The sequence below is a fragment of the Hyperolius riggenbachi genome, chromosome 9 (genome assembly GCF_040937935.1).
Source record: "Hyperolius riggenbachi isolate aHypRig1 chromosome 9, aHypRig1.pri, whole genome shotgun sequence".
NCBI classification, from domain to species: domain Eukaryota; kingdom Metazoa; phylum Chordata; class Amphibia; order Anura; family Hyperoliidae; genus Hyperolius; species Hyperolius riggenbachi.
Genome location: NC_090654.1, coordinates 252255675 through 252278712, shown reverse-complemented (window position 1 = coordinate 252278712; position 23038 = coordinate 252255675). Strand labels below are relative to the sequence as shown.

Sequence of the window (23038 nt, the reverse complement as noted above, 5' to 3'; positions counted from 1 at the left end):
GTGGTATGTCCCTTCCGCCACACAACACTGCTCTGCCAAAAACAGGCCTTTAGGGAACACCACGTTAGTACGCGGTGTTCACTGTCTGGCCACCAGCTTAGCAGAAAGTGACAAGCGTTTGCGGTCACTTCTTGCTTCAGGGTATGCGGAAGTGCATGGAAGTGTATTGTAAAAATACGCTTCCGCGCATGAGTGCCGGAATGTTGCGTCTGTAATTGTTTGAAAAAGCACACGTCACCATAGACTAACATGACTTCTGGGCCACGCGGTAACGTAGTTTTGGACCTGCGTCGGCGATGAGGCGAAAAGTCATTTCTGTCATGTCGCGCCGTACAGTGAAAGTTTGAAAGTCTCCATAGACTTTCATTGTCCAACGGTGGGGTGCGGTGAAAATACTGCACCGCCCTGGTGGGAAAGGGCCCTAAGGTTTATCGTATTTCTCGGCATATAAGACGTCCTTTTTCTCCCCCAAAAATGGGGAGAAAAAGGTCCCTGCATCCTATATGCCAAATACAGGAAGTCCTAACTTACGAATGCCCACGGATACGAACCGCCGACCCACCACGATAACGGTTACTCCCTATAGTGTCCCTGACTCTCCTCTACTTCCTCCTTGTGTCGTCCTCTGCTCCTCCTGAATAATGTAAAGCAGCGGCAGCAGGCTCACCTCATTTACCCACCGGCGATCAGAGACCTCTCCCACACTGCTCCCCTAGTGCCGACTTCTGCTGATGACGCCGTGGGAGAGGAAGAGGTCTCTGATTGCCGCTGGAGCCAGTGGATCAGATGTGCCGTGCTGCCGCTGCTAACATTTATGCATGGGGGGAGGGGGGGGGGGGAATGGAGGAGACAAATTGGGGACAGTAGGTAACACATAGGCGATAGAAGGGAACACAGGACACATGAGGTACAAGGGGGACACAGTAATTGAGGGACAACATTTACAAGACACTCCTGCACTATTGACGCACCAGGTTTGTAGATATATTTTTCCCTGGTTTTGCCCTCTAAACCTAGGTGTGTCTTATAGTCCGGAGTCATCTTTTATGCTGAAAAATACGGTAATTTTATGCAGAGAACACTATGAAGCTAAGGATTTTGATTGGTCTAGTCCCAAGCTGCATACATTTACATAAAATTTGAAGTCAAATGACAATGACCATCTCTTATGGCAAGCAATGGCAGCCTCCATTGATCTTTTAGGTCAAGTGTACCATCATTTTTCTATCCTTGGTTTTGTAACCGTTATTTTATCTTCTTATGTTTTCTTTTGTTGTTGTATTTTTAGGTTCATTGTTGTAAGAGTAAAGTACTTTCATATCAGCATCTCATTATTATTCCTCTCAGCTGCCAGACATAGGCCTTAAGCTTCTGCTTCCTCTGTAACTTCACAGCTTTTCATGTAGTCATTTTGTTTCTTGCAGACCCCAAGCTGATTTCATTCCTGAGATCAAAGAGGAAAGACGCCGCCTCCCAGGAGGATTCTGGGGAAAGCGGCAAAGCAGGTGATGCACAGCCAGTCAGCCTGGAATCTCCTGCTTCTCCCAGACTGACAAATACATCTGAGGAGATTCCGGAGGAGGAAGAAGAAAAGCAAACTGCACTGTCAGGTAATCCGTCAGTCTCATGACAGGACCGCCGCAGAGCAGATCAATAACACTAAATAGCAGGGATGACTTCAGCATAAGAAGTGATGGCCTCCCTCTTGAGTAATAGGCCTCTTGTCTAGCTTCCCCCTCTTCCCAAGTGTAATGGCTTTATTGTTATTCTAAACAGAAAAAATGGTGTACCTGTAATCTATTGCTATAGTATCTGTGTCAGAGCTATACAGGCATTCGTTATTAATCAGCTAATGTCAGGATTTATGGATGGCCAGTACATTACTTTGATTGCAGAATGCATTTTCTATAGTTGAATAAGCGCTTTTCTTCTTGTGCAAGTTTGCTGTGTAGTATTTGTATTGCTTAGGGATTTTAAAGGGAAACTCCAAATAAGCTATAAAATGTGCGTTGTTTACAAAAGGATTTAATTTCTCGCCAAAACTGAGTAATCTTTGGGTGGCTCCTATTTTTTTAAAGCGGTATTGTCACCATAAAAATCAAATTTCAACTGCAACTGGTCTGAGTGTATTAAGTGATACAGATGCTAATTAAGTGATTAAGATGCTAATCCTGCATTCAAAACTTTCAAAACTTTTTCTGCTTTTATGGTATGGGGTTATCACATACATTAGGAGCACTGGCCCTTTAATAGCCATTGCCATTCAGTTGCATGCTGGAGGTTCTTTTTATCTATAATATATTCCTCCTCTTCCATTTATTTCCCCACCTAGCTGCTTATCTCAAACACCTCTGTTCACTTGTGTTTACAAGCAAGGCTGAGGTGACTGTGCAGTTCCTAGTGTACATCTCAGTGGGAGTGTCTGAAGACTCTGGGAGGAGGGCAGCTAATGAATACACAATGAGCAAGAGAAGGGAGAGTCAGGGAGGATATGATTGCAGCATTAGCTTGGCAAGATGGCCACTGCCTAGAATAGGATTTTCTGTTTTCCTTTATAAAATTCACAGGAATCATTACATGGATAGCACAATACATCTGTTATGTAAGTAGAGTTAGTATTTATCTACTTATATATGTGTTTTTTTTTATTTCCAGGTTAGCATGGGTGTCGCTTGTTCTTTAAAGAGAGTCTGAAGCGAGAATAGATCTCACTTCAGACCTCATAGCTAGCAGGGGCATGCGTGCCCCTGCTAAAACGCCGCTATAGCGCGGCTTAACGGGGGTCCCTGTCCCCCCAAACCCCCTCCGTGCAGCGGGGGAGCGCTTCCTGGTTGGGGCAGGGCTAACCGCCGCAGCCCTGCCCCATGCGCGTCTGTCAGACGCGTATCTCCGCCTCTCCCCCGCCCCTCTCAGTCTTCCTTCACTGAGAGGGGCGGGGGAGAGGCGGCGATGCGCGTCTGATAGACGCGACTGGAGGCAGGGCTGCAGCTGTTAGCCCTGCCTCCAGGAAGAAGAATACGAGCGACCATTTTCCGACCAACTTTTGCGGGGGGTGGGTTGGGGGTGAAGGGACCCCCGTTAAGCCGCGGGATAGCGGCGTTTTAGCAGGGGCACACGTGCCCCTGCTATATATAAGACCTGAAGCGAGATTTAGTCTCGCTTCAGTGTCTCTTTAAAGAGCACATAGTCAACAATTGCTGCTTTACCCTCAATAGCCCACTTTGACTTAGAGGGATTGTCAGCCACAAAAGCAAATTCCATTTACCCACTGCTCTGGGTTTATTATGTAGCCTGCCGCCTTACCTGCAGCACTCCACTCTATTCAGAAATGTTTCTACTGTAATAGTAGCTGTAATAATGTAAGAAGGAAGCTTGTCATCACCCCTCCCACATTCCTGCTCCTCACTGATTGACTGCGGGCAGTTCAGTGTGAAACTGCTGAAACCTGATCTTGCTGAGCTCAGGTTTACAAAGCAAGCTAGATTCTAGGATAAAAAAACAAAAAGAGTAAAGGGCCCGTTTCCACTATCGCGAATCCGCATGCGTTGTCCGCATGCGGATTTCGCATAGCCAATACAAGTGGATGGCCCTGTTTCCACTTGTCAGTAATCCTGAGCGTTTTTCTGTGCGGGAGAAATCTGCACGGAAGAGCCCTCAGAATTCGCACCCCGCTATGCAAATCGCCGCTAATGTATTTAATAGGGAAATCACATGCGGTTTTGGCATGTGTATTTAACTGCGATTTCGCATGCAATTTCGCATAGGAACTAATGTTAAATCACACAGGCAGTGACATGGTTAAAATCGCATCAATACTAACCTATGCGAATTCGTGGTAAAATACGCTTGCGGAATCGCACCTGCATGCGATTTCGTCAGTGGCGATTCCGCACCGCACAAGTGGAAATGGGCCCTTAGGGAGGAAACGACATCAAGTTTGGCTTCAGTCAGAGGGAACCAAGATGGCAAATGCTAAAAACAGAATTATTTTTATTTACTGTATAATATTCACTGAAATCAAAATGTGGACGGTACAATTCAATCTGTTGTGTAAGTAAAACTAGTAGTTATTTACTTATACATGTGTTTTTTTTCTTGGCATAGTGTGGCTTATACACATGCTAGCTCAGTGTTCCCCATCCCTGTCCTCAAGGCCCACCATCAGGGCATGTTTTGTGGAAACCCACAGAGGTAGATCATCCGCTCTGCTAAGACACCATTGACCTCATCTGTGAATGTTTGTGGTTTTCTGCAAAACATGTACTGTTGGTGGTCCTTAAGGACAGTGTTGGCCAACGGTGGTCCGGAGCTGATCTCTCAGGCTGTACAGACGTGTTGTTGGCTTACAGGCTGATGACGCGTTCTGTTGCAATGCAGGGGTGGAGGGACACGAAGCAGTGCCTATGTAACGTCAAAAAGCGTCAGGCAGGGCAAGCGGCAATAACAAAGCTATTGGCCAACGCTTGGCCGCGTAAATCCACATGGCAGATCACTGGCCAGGTGGGGAACGTGGGCTTCTGTACACAAGCCAGATTATTGGCAGAGGCGGTCATTATCGGCCATCTCAGCCGACTCTAATCTACCGTGTGTACGGGCCTTTAGAATGAAGGAAGAAGCGAGGTGAGGGCAGTTCTGCACCCTGATTACTAGGAAGGCGATTGTTTAATATTGGAACAAAGTGACCAGATACAAAATAATACAGCCGCAGTTTGTAAGAAGTGAAGGCCAGTGAATGTCCATTGTCAATGTAGATAAGTCTCAGGAGAAGGGCTATAAAGGGTAGATTACAAGTCTAAGCAAAGTACGTCCAGGCTGTGGGGTGGAGTATAAATTGCAGCAATGCACAGAAATGTTAAAGGTTGTCCCAGGAGTTGGCCAGAAGATGTTTGGCAATGTGAATGCTACTCCGGAATCTAGCGCAATGCTTTATGTCATTGCGCTAGCTGCCATGGCAGCATACACATCACCTTTTTAGGTGAGTGCTCTCTACAAGTACCGGTTGGATCCCGGTCATTGTTATTGTCCTTGATAATGTTGGAATACCATCTTGACGCTTCATTAAACTGATTTGTAGAACTATTGTGTGCCAACTTTCAATTTAATTGATTGCTTCATTTCTGGTGGAATTGTACATCGATTGCTGTCTGTGCACCCAGATATAACATTGGCTGTAGACTATACGGTGTGCACAGTAAGAGACTTGCCTTATCGGTGGCCAAATATGCAGACTTCAGCAAGGAGTGGTTTCAATTCTCTATAATAAAACCCTACTGTCTCTGCATCCCGTGTCCCTGTGTGTGTCCCACATGCGCTCTGCACATGTGCAGAGACGCAGAGACATTGAGGGAGAGTGACGCACGGCGAGCGGTGGCAGGCGCGGCGGAAATGTGCACGGCAGGCACATGCACATTGACAGACCTAGCCCGTTTTTAAACGGGCTTAGGTCCACTAGTGCTTAATAATGTCCCCCATTCCAACAGATCATGTTTGCTATAGTCTGGTATCCTATCCAGGTGTGGCCTCTGACATCAACCAGAATTGTGAGTGTTGGAAAAGGGCTTTAATTAGACGTGTGTGCAGGGCTTGGAAGAGAGAAGATGAATTCCACCTCTTACTTTGGTCTTCCTCATAGCTGACCCTTTCTTCCTGTCCCAGTTTTCTGTCTAGTCCCTCCTACCTGTACTCTCTCAAGTTGTCATGATTTATAGGCAGTCCAACTATACTCACCACATTGGTCTCTTTTTACCACAGGAACTGCCCCATATCTGTTCAGGTGGCCCATATTTGCTTCTAACAGTAGATAGATACCCAACTCATGCACTTTTCCTCTGAACTCACATGCACATGTAATGGGTTTCAGGTAATGAGTCATATGGCTTCATCCATACTGGTACACGTAATTCTGTATACTTTCCTTGTCTTTTGTAGTTGATAATCTTCCAGTGAAGCCTCAGAAGGAATGGGTCCACATGGACTCAGTAGAGTTGGAGAAGCTGGAATGGACGAAAGAACTGCCCCAAAACCGACAGAAGAAAACAAAGAAGGTATAAGAGACACTTTTTGTCTGTTTTGCTTCACACTCTCCGCAATCTACACTGTTCCGTAAAAGAAATCAGAGCTAATGACCCTTTGAACTTCCCTGCAGTAAATGCTTATTACAAGCTGTCTCTCACTGTTTCTTGGCTGTTTAAAGGACAACTGTAGGGAGGCTGCCATGTTTTTTTTTTCCTTTTGTGCAATACCAGTTGCATGGCTGTCCTGCTGATCTTCTGTCTCTAATACTTTTAGCCATAGACTCTGAACAGGCATGCAGCACATCAGGTGTTTCTGACATTAATGTCGGAACTGACAAGATTAGCTGCATGCTTGTTTCTGGTGTTATTCAGACACTGTTGCATCCAAAGACATAAGCAGGGCTGCCAGGAAACTGGTATTGCTTAAAGAGAACCCGAGGCAGGGTTCTTACAACGTAATCCCCTTACAGAGGCTGGGTCTGCCTATAGAGCCCAGCCTCTGTTGCTATTTAGCTTCCTCCAAAGCCCCCCCCTGCGCGCTGCGAGATCCCATAAAACACAGCCACGCTGTCAACACGCAGCGTGTCGCAGTGGGCTGTGTTTATCTCTCTAATGTCAGTCTCTGCTCTCCCCGCCTCCTGAATCACTCCGGTCCCTGCCCACGTCCCTTCCCTCCCCGCTGATTGGAGGGAAGGGACACGGGCGGGGACCGGAGCGATTCAGGAGGCGAGGGAGAGTGGAGACCGACATTAGAGAGGTAAACATAGCCCGCACAGCTGTGTTTTATGGGGTCTCACAGCGCGCAGGGGGGTCTTTGGGGGAAGCTAAATAGCAACAAAGGCTGGGCTCTATAGGCAGACCCAGCCTCTGTATGGGGATTGCGTTGTAAGAACCCCGCCTCGGGTTCTCTTTAAGGAGGAATAAATATGGCAGCCTCCTTATACCTCTCCCTACAGTTGTCCTTTAAGCTCTTCCGAAAACAGGACTGAGTTCTAGCTCAGAGAAGCTCTTTTGCATAGATAACTCAAGTTTTTTTTTTTAACTCTTCCTGTACTGGAAAACAACATGAGCCTCTTTTGTTTACTACTTATGTTCTATTCCTTATCCATACTACACAATCAATTCTTTATATTATAAATTTATTTTCACTCAGATTTGCTTAAAAATTAGGGGATATTTAACTCCCTCTCTAGGCCCCAAGGCAAGGAAGCCACATAGAATATTTTGGATGGGAATAATTCTCATTACTTACTAGGATTTTGTTTTCTGTTTTTGCTGATGGGCCAAAGTGATGGATCCATGTTCCACCCACTTATATAATGTGTAATCAGTTGTTTTCAGATTGTTACTGAAGGGATTCCAATAAGATTAATTTCAGGCATGACTTTTGCTCAACACTGATTAATGTTGGTACTCTGCAAGCGCTGACTTTGTTCATCATTAAAGAATCAGCTAGCATTGACTCCGCACTGCAGAGTGAGAGAATCCTAAGGACTTGGCTGTATGGTAATTTGTCTGTTCTGCATCAAAGGTCCATGGACATGTTTGATGTTTCGCTCTTTGTTTAAGGATAAGGCCTTTCTACCACTTCAAAACTCCCTCTGCCACGTCACTGAAGGTGGACTATGCTGGGGTACATCACATTACAGCAGTGTGGGTCTCCCGAGGGGATAGCCTTCAAGAAGAAATAGTTTCACTGAGAATAACGACTTATGTGGAAAGAAAAAGGATTTCCATTATTTTTGTACAATGTAATAAATCCGGCCCACCCATAGTGTAAATTTAAAGTTTCCAACTTAATTTCAAGGGAATAAAAATGTAACCTTTTAGAGTGTCCCTTTTATAGTTGTGTAGTGAAGGTTTTCAAGAAAAGCCGACAAGATTTAGAGGATTTCTGGGTAAAAAAGACTTGCCCATAAATGCCTATATGACACTTACCATACAATTTTGCCGAACGATCGTGTATGGACAATTATTCGTATGAACCATTGGAAATGACCATTTGGGACCACTAATGGACAGAAATCTCCTAACCAATCTGATCAGGTTGGCAGGATCATTCAAAAAATCGGATTGATATCAATAATCTGATCGGGTTAATTTGGAGATTTTTGTCTGTTAGTGGTCACAAACGGTCATTTCCAATCGTTGATACGAATAACCGTTCCTAAACTATCAACAAATTGTATTGTTAGTGGCCACCGTAAAAAAGATGTTGAGCAAAGGGGCGTTGTCTATTCCAGCAAATCCTGGCAACATCCTAAGCTCCTTTACTTAAAGAGGAACTCCAGTGAAAATAATGTAATAAAAAAGTGCTTAATTCTTACAATAATTATGTATAAATGATTTAGTCATTGTTTGCCTATTGTAAAAACTTTTAAATCCCTGATTTACATTTTGACATTTATTACATGGTGACATTTTTACTGTTGGCAAGTGATGTAGCTGCTGCATGTTTTTTTGGCAGTTTGGAAACAGCTGTAAACAGCTATTTCCCACAATGCAGCAAGGTTCACAGACAGGAAACTGCCAAGAGTACATTACTTTTCTTGTTTCTTGTGGGAGGGTTTTCTCCACAATATCAGCCATACAGCGCCCCCTGATGGTCTGCTTGTGAAAAGGAATAGTTTCTCATGTAAAAGGGGGTGTCAGCTACTGATTGGGATAAGGTTCAATTCTTGGTCAGAGTTTCTCTTTAAGACAACCATCACAAAAAAAAAAAAAAAAAAGTTAAAATACATATTATTAAATGTACATTTCACCCAGAGTAGAATGCACTATAAATTACTTTTCTCCTATGTTACTGGCATACATGAGGCAGCTAAACTCCAACAGAACTGACAGGTTTTGGACTTGTCCATCTCCTTATAAGGGATTCTCAGGGTTTTCTTCATTTACAAAAGCCATTACTGTACAGCATAGCTCAGCCCAACTGCCAAAATATTGTGTAAATGAATAGGGAGGCTGGTCAGCATCTTAATATAGATCCTTTCCAGAGAATAAAGGCGATACTGATAATCGCCCATGAGGAGATGTACTAGTCCAAGACCTGTCTAGTGTAAGCGAAAACGTAGGGAAAAGGTAATTTATAGTGGGCTTTATAATGAGAGAAATGTACATTTTGTATATATGTATGTATTTTAAATTGTTTGCAATAGTGGTCCTTTAACTAAGTGTAACCAACATTACCTCACATACTCCTCTTATGTCTAGCAACACTGTGGCAAATATTTGCCCTAGGAAAGGTGCAGGAACAACAGATAAGTTAGTGAGATTGGCAGGAGCAAGATGCTGCTCCCACAGCCATGAGACTGCGGTGGAATGTGCTGCGGCCAACCGCATGAGTTCTTGCAAGAGTCCAGAGAAAGCACTATCTTAAGGTGGCCATACATGGTACAATTTGTCATTTTTTTTCGATAAGATAATTTAGTTTGATTATTCTGTTAGATTGAATATAAAGATTTTTCCAGCACGTCTGATCTGATTTTTCTCAAAAAAACGGGATAATCGTTCAAATTTCTTAATAGAAAAAAAAAATATTTTCAACTTTCATTCAATTCGATCATTTAGATCGAATAAACGGGATAATCGAACATTTTTATTGTACCATGTATGGCCACCATTAGAGAGATAGAGGACCAGGAGACCTAGCTACAGTGATGTGTAGGGACCACCAAGCTCTGGCTCTCCCAGAACAATCAATGGGGGAGCTGATGGAACAACAAATACCAGATGGGCCTGCAGTCAAGTCTTGCTTCCCAATTAGACTCCATCAAAGTCCCTGCATGAGGAATGGAACAGGTGATGTGGAGCTAGGGGCAAGTATTATGCAGGATAATCTGAGACCCCTTCACTCTGAGACTTCCTTCACCAGTTGTCTGGCACCCACACAAGTAGGTGGGAAAATGTGTAAACTTGGTCAAGACGCAACTTAAATTTTGTGGGGTCCCCCGAAGATGCAGGAGGTCAACAACCCAAAATCTTTCTTTAAAAAAAAAAAAAAGGTAAAAAACTTGCATTGATCCCACACTTTTTTTGATCGAGAGGCCACACAGGATTCTACCCACTACCCCTGTCTCACTCTGACTTCCCTCATAAAGAGGGAATTTGCTAAAAGATGGTAGTAGGTGGACAAAAAATCAATACATTGCAAAGTGAGAAGTTAGCCAAATTCAATCATTTCTTGATCTATTTTCTGTGTTATTTGTTCATGTTGTTTGAGTTACCCTGAGCCTGTGGATATTCATCTTTACTGCTTGCAGACATAAATAAAAACAGACTGCACCATCTGCCATTATGTGTAAACACACCTACTAACCATGTGGTAGGCTAAAAGGTATATGTACTGTATGTATGTATGTATGTATGTATGTAGCGAGGTACTCCTTGCTTGGCAGTTGGAAACAGACGTTCTTCCTACAATGCAACAAGATTCACATACAGGAATCTGTGTGGGCCATGGCAATGACATCACACTGTGGGAGTGGTTTCAACACAATATCAGCATTACAGGCACCCCTGATGATCTATTCAAGAAAAGGTAAAGCTTTTTTCATGGAAAGGAGGTATTGGCTACTGATTGGGATGAAGTCCAGTCCTTGGTTGCAATTCCTCCTTAATCCTCCCCTTTACACTCACATCCTGCCTGTGCTTAAGTTGCTACACATGACATCCTGATCTGTGCCCATCGGATACACATTCGCTTGTTGTACATGATATTATTATTATTATTTAGGATTAACATAGCACTGATATCAAGGGTTTGGTTCGCATATAAAAATTCTCTTCATGATATATTTTAGTTAACTTCAGATCTCATGTAACTTTCTCAGGTAACCTTTCTGTATGTTTTTGTAGGGTATGCAAGCCCGCTTCAGCCTGAAGGGGGATCTGATACCTCCAAATAAAGAGATTCCTACCCATATGGGACTCCACCACCACGGAGAGGAGGCAGAGGTAACAGAGCATTTCATGGGACATTTCAGACAGATTTTCCATCCTTCTGGGTGGTTCAGATAAAGTATCTATCAGGGAGCATTTCCTTCACTTTCTGTCCCAGACACCTGACTAGAAGCTAGAGGATATTTTCCTATTGCTGCTAGTGTGACATTTATTAGCAACTGTCTTGGATAACTTAAAGCGGTATAAAACCCTGACATAATATTCAATAAAAACATGTTTTCCTACTTTTTATATGCCATACGGTTATCATATTTGCTTTTGTGCATGAGTATAATCATTCATTTATAAATTATACGTTCCCAAAGTACACTTTTTTGCTTTGAAAGCTGACTTTGCATTTTATTCATAACTGCTTTATTCATATTCTAACATAAGCAGAAATGCTTTCTGAAGCTTTCTGACTATCTCACTGTCTTCAGGAGAGAATGCCATGTCAGATAAGGGTTTGTTTACATCCCTCACTTGATACAATGAAACACAAGATAACATTATCTCTAGTTTGGATTCGTCCAGCTTTCCCTGCAGGGGACATTCTAAGGCCTGTGTTTAACCCTTTGAATGCTGTTCTAGTAAAAAAAAATGCTGGTTCAATTCACTAAGATCATGCTGGAGATAATAAGGCAAGAGAAAACTTACCTCCACACAGTGAGAGAGTAATCTTATCTCTTCATTCCTTAAGTTACCTCCTCTGTAGTTATTTTACCTCCTCTGTAGTTATTTTCACATGCAGTTAATAAACAGCCTGTCTTTAACTCTGGAGTTATTTTAAGGATTGAAGAGTTAACTTAAAGACAGAAAAGTAGAAAAGTTAACTTTAGGTTTGCCTGAGGTAAAATGTTTCCTGAATACTACATGCCTTATCACCATGGTAACAACTCTAGAAGAGTTATTAAAGACAGGAGATAAGCTTAGTGAATTGAGGCCAATATGCTGTAAATAATCTATTAGAGCAAAGAAGAAATGCTGGGTTTCAGTCTGCTTTAACATGCTGGGCGTTTCAATTTTCAAGTTTCAAAAAGGTTTTTTTTCGCCCGATTTTTTTTTTTTTTTTTTTTTTTTAAATATTATTTATTTATTTATTTATTTTTGTTCCTTTCATGTAGCTAGCCTAGTGCTAGCTACATGATTCTCCCCTTCCTCCTCTCTCCCTCCCACCCTTCTGATCACCGCCGGCGATCACGCCCATAAGGAAATCCCGTTCTGAAAGGGATTTCCTTTAGGGCTTCCCCCGTCGCCATGGCGACGAATGGAGTGACGTCATTGATGTCGTGACATCACTGGGACTCCCGATCCACCCCAAAGCGCAGCCTGGCGGCGATTGGCCAAGCTGTGCACGGGGTGTGCGGGCTCTTTTGCGACGAGTAGCGGCGGATCGGCGGCGATCGGGGCAAATACGCAGCTAGCAAAGTGCTAGCTGTGTGTTTGAAAAAAAAATAAAATCAAAATCGGCCCAGCGGGGCCTAAGTGGTGCCCTCTAGCACAGCTCGTCCAGAACGCTAGGGAGGTTAAAAAGGCGCTGTAATTACATATATAGTAGAATGTAGTAAATTATTCAGAATACTAACTTTTTTCAGTAATTTTCCTGGTTTCAGCCTCAGAAGCCCCTCTTATGTCTATATATTGCTTTATATGTGGTAGGTTTAGGTATGCCCTGCCCTCCCAAGGACAACTGAAGTGAAAGGAATATGGAGGCTGCCATATTTATTTCCTTTTAGGCAATACCTGACCTCACAGGCTACGGGGGCTGGAGGAAAGCCCCAGGTAAATCCAGATTTTCAATTTAGGCCACTGCTCAGGGTCCATTTAAAGTGTGCTGCTTGCAGCCATTAGTGTGAAAGAGTCCTAAAACTGCTAGCTTGCTGACAGTAATGTTGGCTATAATACTATAACTATGCAGACATTTCTTCCCTTCACCAGATTGGGGGTAAATATTATATTCCAAGGATCAGCATTACAATTCTCCAAGCTAGAATTTATCTCTATCAGCTTTACTGCAATGAAATGGTTAAATGTAGATGAAAGAGAGACTTCCTTCTGATGATCTGTATTTATTATCTGGCGTTTCCCATCATCATCCTTTCTAGAAGCCGCAGGGAATAGCGGGTTTCACTCAGGCTCTCCTGCAAACCTCATTTGGCAGATACTCCAGGCATTGACCTTCTGTTTGCTTTTTTTACTGTAGAGAGCTGGATACTCCCTGCAGGAGCTCTTCCATCTGTCTCGCAGCCAGTTCATTCAGCAAAGGACTCTGGCACTGCAAGTGTTGGGACGCATTGTGAAGAAGGTAAGAAACGTGAGCCCTATAGGACCAGCAGCAGAGTAAAAGACAGCCTACATTCTGCTGAATTGGTGTATTCTGAAAAATATTGATTCCCTCTTGCTGGAGAATAGAACACTACAGGCCAGTGGGAGGTAAAAGCACTTCCAGATCAGCATCTACAAATTGTTTCCACAATAGTTAAAGGAACACTATCAATGCCCAAGTGTTCTAAAATGACAACGTACAAATAATGTCTAAGTAGCTGTGTTAACAATTTCCTACTATTCATATATCAGAGGCAAAAGCATTAATTCATTGTGTGCAGATTTTAGCTACGTTTGGAATGTCTCATTTGCACAGGTATGAATCTCTGCAGTCTGACATGCTAAGAACAGTGTAATATTGAAGCAGATTATTTGAAAACAGGCATCAGGTTTCACACACTACAGTATTACAAATGTTTATGTTGCACATAAGATACATTTCCTCTGCTCTCTGTGAGAGAAAGCTCTGCCTGTCTCTGACTGAGCTCTCTGCACAGAGTTAATGATGCACTGTGAAGGGAAATCCCCCCTCTCCTCATGGCTGCAGTCAGGTCTGCCATCAGAAAAATGTGAAAGGAATTGGATAACAGTGATCAAATAGATAAGCAATTAAAAAAAAAACACGTTAATCGGTAGATAGGGATTTTTTGTCTGTTTGTTTGTTTTTAGGCACTCATGCAAGGGGGATGGGGGGGGGGAATAGATGGTAGTTTTAGGCTCAGGCACTTACAGGAGGTTAGAGCTTGGCACAAAGCAGTAGGTTAAGATTAGAACGGGTGCCAGGTACTGCATAGAAAAATATCTGTAATTTAAATAACTACCGTATTTTTAGGACTATAAGACGCACCCGGTGTAGAGGTCAAAAACCAGGGAAACGATGTATATGTTTAACCTGGTGCGTCTCTGGTCCAGGTGCATCTTGTAGATGTTTTTCCCCAAATTAGCTTGTCCCCATGCACCCCCCCCCCCCCCCGTGCCCCCAGTGTCCTATCTGCCCCCTTGTGCACCCTGTCTCCCATGTCCTTCTGTGTCTCACTCCCCCACCACCACCACCACCACCATATCCTCTGTGCCCCTAGTGTCCTTCTGTGACCCATCTGCACCTGTGTCCCATCTCCACCAGACACAGCAGGGCAGCTGGGGTACAAGTTTGCATGAAACCAGTGAGGGGAGACAGGAGGACACAAGAGACTCAGGGCAGCAATGAAAGACAGAGTGGGCACTTGATGGGGGACACCTTCGGACCATAAGACGCACTGATTTTTTACCCCCACTTTTGGGGGGAAAAAAGTGAGTGTTATGGTCCAAAAATACTGTAATCTATTTTTTACTCGCCTGGGGCTTATTCCAGCACCTCGCAACAGTCTCAGTCCCTCACCACAGCCCCAGTCCTCCTGTCTTCGCTGGCCTCCTGCAATGATGGCGACTCGTCGGCGGGGTCGGCTCTTCTGCCCGTGAGTCCACATCATCTCTTGAATTGGCTCTTCTGTGTCTGCACATCCACGTCAACTGACACGTACTGCACCTGCGCAGTAGTTCTGCACAGGCACAGTACGCCCCAGATGATGTGGACCCGAGCTGCGGCGAGGGACTGAGACGGCTGCGAGGAGTTGGAAGAAGCCTCAGTTGAGTAAAAAAAAAATAGATTGGTTATTTGGCCTTGAAAGTCCTTTAAAGCACACATGAAGTGAGAAGGATATGGAGGCTGACATATTTATTTCATTTTGAACAATGCCAGTTGCCTGGCATCCTGCTGATCTTTCATGCATTAGTAGTGTCTGAATCGCACACATGTAACAAGCCTGTGCAGGTAATCCAGTTGTTGGGGTCCAGTCAGAAATATCTGATTTTCCTGCTTGTTAAGGGTCTATGGTTAGAGGTTTTAGAGGAACAGGATCAGCCAGAGCCCATCGGAAAGCCGGTACTACGCTGAAGCCAGGAAGGTAAATATTTACATGGGCGCTGTTTGGGGGCTGTCGGCGCTGGATCTTGGAGGGTGAAGAGAACGGGGGAAGCCTCATTAGGATCCAGAGGCTTCACCCTCCCGAGGTAAGAACCCCCCAGGGGATGTTTTATTTATTTCAGATCCTTTTTAAGTGATAACTAGTGGTATTCTCAGGCCATATTATGTCAAATTTCATATATATATATATATATATATATATATATATATATATATATATATATATATCTCATCCTAGTATCTCATCATCTCATATCTATATATCTCATGCTAGTAGACTAGAGTTCCTCTCCAGCTTATTTTAAAGCGGAATATAACCCTGCATTTCGACTTTGCTCTAAAACATTATTTACAGCATATTACATGCAACCAGCATTTTGTTTTTACTAGACCAGCATTGGAAGGGTTACACACAGAGCTTTAATGTTCTGTGGAGAGAAATGCTGCTGCAGCCGAAGTTTAGATGGATACATTTAAGTAAACACAATGTAACAAGTGAGGAATGTGACTCACTCTCTCTCTGTGTCCGGGAGCTCCTGCAAAGTCAGTGTGTGTCACATTCCACACTTGTTACATTGTGTTTACTTAAATGTATCTATCTAAACTTCGGATGCAGCAGCATTTCTCTCCACGGAACTTTAAAGCTCTGTGTGTAACCCTTCCAATGCTGGTCTAGTTAAAAAAAAAAAATTCTGGTTGCATATAATATGCTGTAAATTATGTTTTAGAGCAAAGTTGAAATGCAGGGTTATATTCCGCTTTTAGTGGACCTGAAGCGAAAATGAACTTATGAGATAATTAATTGGGCATACGTGTAATACTGATGATAAACATAAGAATCTCATATTTTTTTTTTTCAGTTTAAAGGGTTTATTTTTAAAAGTGTTTAGATACTGCCACAGTTGCTGTTTAGTTTAGCTGAAAAGGAAACCAAAGTAATGACCCTACATTTTCCTGCACTAAAACCTCATCATCTGCATTTTCCCTGACAGATAAGAGCCTTTTGTTTACTTATCAGGAAACCAAACTTAATTTGACAAGCCGTTGGCAAGGTCTTTTGCATAGATAATTCGAGTTTTTTTTAACTTTCTCTGCTGGAAAAGCGAAAGGGACTTAGTGTACCCGAGCCAAAGCTCGGGTGCAAATGGGATACTTACCAAAAGAGAGGGAAACCTCTTCCCTCAGTGGTCTGATGTCCCCCATCGCTGAGCGCTGCCAATGTCCAAGGCATTGTCGCTAATCATATCGGGGCTTCGCAGCTCTTCTTCTGTTTCATGGACGCGCAGGACCGCATGCGCAGTAAGCCGGAGCTACTGCGCGGGCGGGCTTGCGCGTCTACTACAAGTCCACAAATCAGGAATACGAGCTATGTGGCCCTGTTGTGGAGGGGCTTTAGACAAGCGAGGGAAACCTCAATAGGATCCTGAGACTTCCCTCTGTTCAGGGTAAGGGCTTGTTTTGAACCCGAGCTTTTGGCTCAGGTTCACTTTAAGACAATTTCTTTGTAGGGCTAGTACTATTTATACACGTTTATCTCATCATCACTTCAGGTACACTTTATTGAAGCTAACGCATGTCTTATTTTTAGCTTGATAGGATGGTTTACACTCTTCCAGTTTGTGTTGTCCTCATTGGAATGGACTGGTATTCTTGACCATTGTCTGGCCTCTGCTGTCTTCTAGGCAAAGCAAGGAGAGTTTGCCTCTGCTCTGAAGGGAAGTGTGCTGCGCCTGCTGCTGGATGCCGGATTCCTCTTCCTTCTGCGCTTCTCGATTGATGACACCATAGACAATGTCATTGCTGCAGCCGTCGGCACTCTGCACTCTTTACTGGTGTCTCCTGAGGATGAGGTATGACAAAAAGTGATGGCTTGCCTTGATTCTACATCCACTTCATTTCTTACCAAGGAGTGTCTTTACTATGTGTAAGGTTAGGAATGCCATTTTTGGGAGGGTTAATGGAGTGGGATTTGTAGATTAAACCTAAATGGAGGAGATTGTAGTGGAGAGACATGCAGGGCAAAGGAAAGTGATGCCAATGGGAGTTGCTTTCAAAAACGGATTGGCATTGCCTCACTCTTAGCACCAACCTTTGAGTATGTTTCCAAGGGGCTGCACATCCCAGGCGTGTGCAAGAGCGAGGTGACATCACTTCCTCTGACATCACCTCCTCTAAGGACAACAAGGTTAGGTACGGCACCAGAAATGGAGATCACCTGTCCACCTTTTTGATGCAAGGAACCAACAAAAACCCTTTCTGCAGAATCACATATAGTGACCACAGACACACTAAGCACACACGCAGAGACACAGAAACCACACATGCACCATACGCCTGTGCAGACGAACCACACAAGGACCGCTCACGAGACACCCACACGGACACAAATACACACGCACCCCACATGCTATGCACACGCACACACCTGACCCACACAACACACGTTATTCTGCTTTCAGCATCAGAAACATGTCCTATATCTATATCTTGCTATAATTTGGTATGTAGCCCTGCTCTCCTAGTGATGTTTAGGCTAGGCGGGTTAGATATGAAGACGTCTCCTTCCCGAGAGTTCTGGGAGGCCAGTTATTATTTCTGTTGGCTTTTGGAGCACACCGCATACAAACCTTCCGGAGTGATGCTGCTAGCTTTAAATATGTTGCCGTCTGTGATAAATTTAACAATGTATATTGGGTAGAGAAAAGATTTTACGATGGGCAAAGATTAAAGGAAACACAAGGTGAAAATAAACTTATGAGATAAACAATTGTATTTATCCTCCTCCTCCTAAAAATGAATTGTTTAGATATCGTATTGTTATTTTATATTTAGATTTCATTATCCCTGCTCAGTGACACATGCATTGAGTTTTGCCAAAGCTAAAATCTATGAACTATTGACCTTTTTTTTCTCTTTTCCGCTCTCGAAAGCCATTTAGTGCCAGGAAAGTGGTTTATGGTTGCAATTCCTTATCAAAGAGGGTTACACTTTAGTCTGATTCAGCCCTAACTCATACAGAAACTGTCACTTGCATACATTATTTTTAACTCTTTCAGGCAAAGAAAGAAAAAAAACGGAACACAGCCTAGCTATTTGTTTGCCTGGCACAGTACGTGAATATGTTTATCTCATAATGTCACACGTCACCTCGGGTATCTTTTAAGTAATTCATAAAGTAATATTTTTTTTTCAAATAAGCAATTTTATTCATTAAAGGATACCCGAGGTGACATGATGAGATAGACATGGGTATGTACAGTACCAGGCACACTAATAACTATGCTGTGTTCCTTTTTTCTCTCTCTGCCTGAAAGAGTTAAATATTAGGTATGTAAGTGGCTGATTCATTCCTGACTATATACTATAGAAATTCCAACTATAAAACACTTTCCTAGCAGAAAATGGCTTCTGAGAGCAGTAAAGAGATAAAAATGGTCAATAGTTCATAGATTTTAGCTCTGGCATACTTCAATGAATATGCCATTGAGCAAAAACAAAACAGTTAAAACTTAAAAAGTAGATTTGAACATAAATTAAAACTGTGGAATATCTTAAAAAGTCATTTTTAGGAGAAGGAAGATAGATATCATTTATTTCGTTACAGTAGTTTATTTTCGCCTCGGGTGTCCTTTAAGCTATATTCAGCAATTGCTATATTCAATAAGACTCACAAGCTTTTCGACGGCAGAAAGGGCTGCTTAAAGTGATCTTTCAAAGTGGATTCTGGTATAAGTAGGGCTAATTATGACCTTTACATGTTAATTTAATTAACTGATTTAATTTGGATGATGCTTTTGTTAAATGCTGCAAGGTTACAAAGTTACAAACTCTGAATACTCTGGCAGGTTTAATATAAGCATGTTGTATCATTGCAAAATCATACGAAGATGTAAGTGTGGCGTGTACAATATTTAGTGGAATTTTGTTTTTATTTTATTGGTATGGTTGTTTGTTTTTTCTTATTTTTGCAGGATTACTTGGACATGACCTTTTCATGGTACCAGGGCACAAAAACCTTCCCTTTCTTGCCCAATGAAGATGAGGAGGAAGAAGATGAGGAGGAAATTGATGATATTGAGGGTTTTAGCAAAATATCAGAAAAGCAAAAGAAAAAATCGAAAGAAGACAAAAAGCCTGACCCAGAAGTGGCACGTTATGATGCCATAAAAGTAAGGTACTCTATAGAATCAAAATATGAATCGTATGCAAGGACTGATCAGCTTCCTTTGCATATTAAAATCCAGTTTCAGGGGCAAATGCATAAAAGGATGACCTGGGGCTTCTTCCATCCCCCTGCAGTCCTTCAGCTTCCTCACCATCCTCCCGGTCCCCTAAGCTGCACTGCTGATAGCCCTCTAGAGTGTGCGACTCTGCTCATGCACACCACCTGATTGTACTCCCAATGCTGGAATTGTTCTGCGCATGTGCAGTTCGTTAAGTCTGTAACTTCTCGTGCAGAAAGCTCCCGGTCACAGGAGCGCGGTGGAGGAGGTCTGCGGCCCGGAACAGCACATGCGCAGTGGCCCGTAGCTGGTTTGTGGACTTCACAGTGGCGCAACGAAGGGGACTGGATGGTCTCTGAGGAAACAGATGGTTTACTAGGGCTGAAGGTAGCCACAGGTGATTAAAAATCTTTCCCTCCACTTTGTCTAAGGTTACATGGAGTAAACATTTTTATATCCTGACCACCAGGTGGCAGTGGTTCACCTTTGTGTGATATTTCTTGCACTTCCATATTATATAGCTGGATCATTTCCATGAGCCCAGTTGGCAGTCACCGAGATGAAAGCGTGACTTTACTAATTTAAACCGTGTATTCTTACAAGATTAAAAGTCTATTTTAGTATTCAAAACTGAGGCATTGTGAATGTGCGATGGGGCTGAGCAGCATTTTCTGCACAGGAGTCCAGAATGGGGGAAAGAGCTGTTTGTTTTCATTTTGAACAAAGGGAGATCGGGATAGAACTTCAAACAGGTTTGATCTGCTGTCTGTATTCTTGTTGGGTGATGTCCCCTCGCTTCCTGTCTTGGTCACTGAGAACAGGAAATCAGGTGGGATCTCAGTAATATGGATACATACTGCAATAAAAACACTTAAAGCGGATCCGAGATAAAAAACTAACTATAATAACGCACAGACTAACCAGCGAGCTCATGGTGACCCAGAACTCATTGGGGTGTGTAAGGGACTACAATGGTCCTAAAAGCCCCCTTACTAAGATGTTAAGAAAAACAAAAGTTTGCTTTCCTAAAACAGAAAGAATTTGCGATAATTCAGGTTGGAGTGAGCTTGAGATGTCTCCCAGTGCATCACTGCTGAATATATGCAAATTAACCATTGTACCCTTAGAAGCTAAACACACCTCCAGAACCGCTGGATTGCAATGATGTGTCAGCTTGTTAATTTGTACAGAGCCATAATAATCCAACATGCATACAGACTGTTTCAGATTGTTTGATCCTCATCAGTGCATGGCATGGATTAATTTGGCTCTATGGAGTAGGGCTTGTGAATCCGAGAGGCACAGACTAACCAGCAAGCTCATGGTGACCCAGAACTCATTGGAGTGTGTAAGGGACTACAATGGTCCTAAAAGCCCCCTTACTAAGATGTTAAGAAAAACAAAAGTTTGCTTTCCTAAAACAGAAAGAATTTGCGATAATTCAGGTTGGAGTGAGCTTGAGATGTCTCCCAGAGCAACACTGAGCTTGCTGGTTAGTCTGTGCCTCTCGAATTCACAAGCCCTACTCCATAGAGCCAAATTAATCCATGCCATGCACTGATGAGGATCAAACAATCTTAAACAGTCTGTATGCATGTTGGATTATTATGGCTCTGTACAAATTAACAAGCTGACACATCATTGCATTCCAGCGGTTCTGGAGATGTGTTTAGCTTCTAAGGGCCCGTTTCCACTATAGCGTTGCGGAATCGCCGGCGAATCACCGCAGGCAAATCGCATGCGGGTGCGATTCTGCATGCGGTTTTTGCCTCGATTTCGCATGCGATTTCGCATAGGTTAGGGTGATGCGATTTTAACCATGTCACTGCCTGTGTGAATTAACATGGGTACCTATGCGAAATCGCATGCGAATTCGCGGGAAAAAACGCATGGGGAAAACGCATGCGATTTCCCTATTAAATACATTGCGTGCGATTCACCTGCATTCCACACGCAGGCGAATTCTGAGGACCCTACCATGCAGATTTTTTCTGCACAGAAAAACGTTCAGGAAAACGCACAAGTGGAAACAGTCCCATCCACTTGTACTGGCTATGCGAATTCGCATGCGGGCAACGCATGCGAATTCGTGATAGTGGAAACGGGCCCTCAGGGTACAATGGTTAATTTGCATATATTCAGCAGTGTTGCTCTGGGAGGCATCTCAAGCTCACTCCAACCTGAATTATTGCAAATTCTTTCTGTTTTAGGAAAGCAAACTTTTGTTTTTCTTAACTATAATAAGTAATTTGTATATATATCTCATCTAAAGTTTAGATAGTTTACACAGCAAATCTAGCTGCAAACAGCTTTAATAGAATATGATTATTTCTTCCTGTGATACAATGACAGCAGCCATGTTGTTTGTAAACATGCAGGCTTATCTGCATCTTGAGCAAACAAAAAAACGAATCCCCCCTCCTCCTCCCTCCTTCCCACTGCCTCTGAAATCTCTGGCTAGTAATACCTCCCCCTCCTGCCCAGACTGAGCTCCCATGAGCCCTTGCTACTGTCTGAAAGTGCCTTGGCTCTCTGAAAACCTGTGGGCGTGGCTTGCTTAGTTTATAGGGAATAAGAGTATTAAAACAAAAAAGTATTTGGCTTGAGGAATGCCCTATAAACAGTAGGAAAGGAACACAATTATGCAATGAGTAAAAGTTCACCTCGGATCCACTTTAAGTCTGGTAGCCTGGGGAAGTGTTACAACTGTGAAGATTTTGCTACTGTGTGTATTCCCCCTGAGAGGTTTCTGCTCACTGCTCCTCTCAGTGACCGGTTCATTAAGAGTAAACCTGTAGGGGGAAAACGTGCCCCTGGGGGGTACTAACCTCAGGAGAGGGATGCCTTTGGATCCTAATGAGGCTTCCCCCATCCTCCTCAGTTAGCTCGTTCCAGCGCTGGTTCCCCCGCAGTGACAATAATATTTACTTTAGACAGTGCATGCAGGCGCAATAGCAGCTTCCGCTCGGGCTTTGGCTTGAAAATATCCGAGCCCAGTCGGGAACGCTGTACTGCGCCGATGGTTCACACAGTAGAGCAGACCTGATCAGGCTTGGCTGTTTCCGCCAGAGCCTATCGTAAAGCTACTACTGCGCCTGCGTACACCGCTATCCAGGGAATTATATATGGAGCCAGCGCAGGATATCCTCTGGTGAGTCTCATTAAGATCTCCCTCCCAAGGTAAGTACCCCCTAAGGGCACTTTTTTTACCTTTCAGTTGCAGGTGAAATCTAATCAGTGTAGGACTAAAAAGAAAGCTTTTCATTGGCGTTAGACTTGCACTCTGTATATGGAGTATCTGCAAGGATGGAGCCAGATGAGAGAAAAGCAGCTGAACCTGAGGCCTGGGACCCACTAGCAGCGCTTTAGGAATTTTTGCATTTTGCCGGCCATCAACAAAGCGCCATGGCCGTAAAACCCTATGAGGGTAGTTCCAATGCAGCGCAGTTATTATGCACTCAGCTGTTGTACTAGGCAATCTGTCTGCAGCATTTTTGGAGCGATCCCGGAGCAATTGAATTAACGGTATGCAAGCCCAAATTGCTCTGGAAATTGTGGTAAAATTGCAGACT

General features: G+C 43.3%; 1 protein-coding gene across 1 annotated transcript in view; it reads left to right on the top strand.

Annotated features, from left to right (window-relative positions):
- The window catches only part of RPAP1 (RNA polymerase II associated protein 1), a 101840-nt gene that overhangs the window by 28332 nt on the left and 50470 nt on the right, over positions 1-23038 (top strand). Inside the window, exons 7-12 of the mRNA XM_068254291.1 lie at positions 1425-1610; positions 5929-6044; positions 10872-10970; positions 13159-13260; positions 16926-17093; positions 19215-19412. Coding sequence (XP_068110392.1) covers positions 1425-1610; positions 5929-6044; positions 10872-10970; positions 13159-13260; positions 16926-17093; positions 19215-19412 — 869 coding nt within the window. The remainder of the gene's footprint in view (positions 1-1424; positions 1611-5928; positions 6045-10871; positions 10971-13158; positions 13261-16925; positions 17094-19214; positions 19413-23038) is intronic.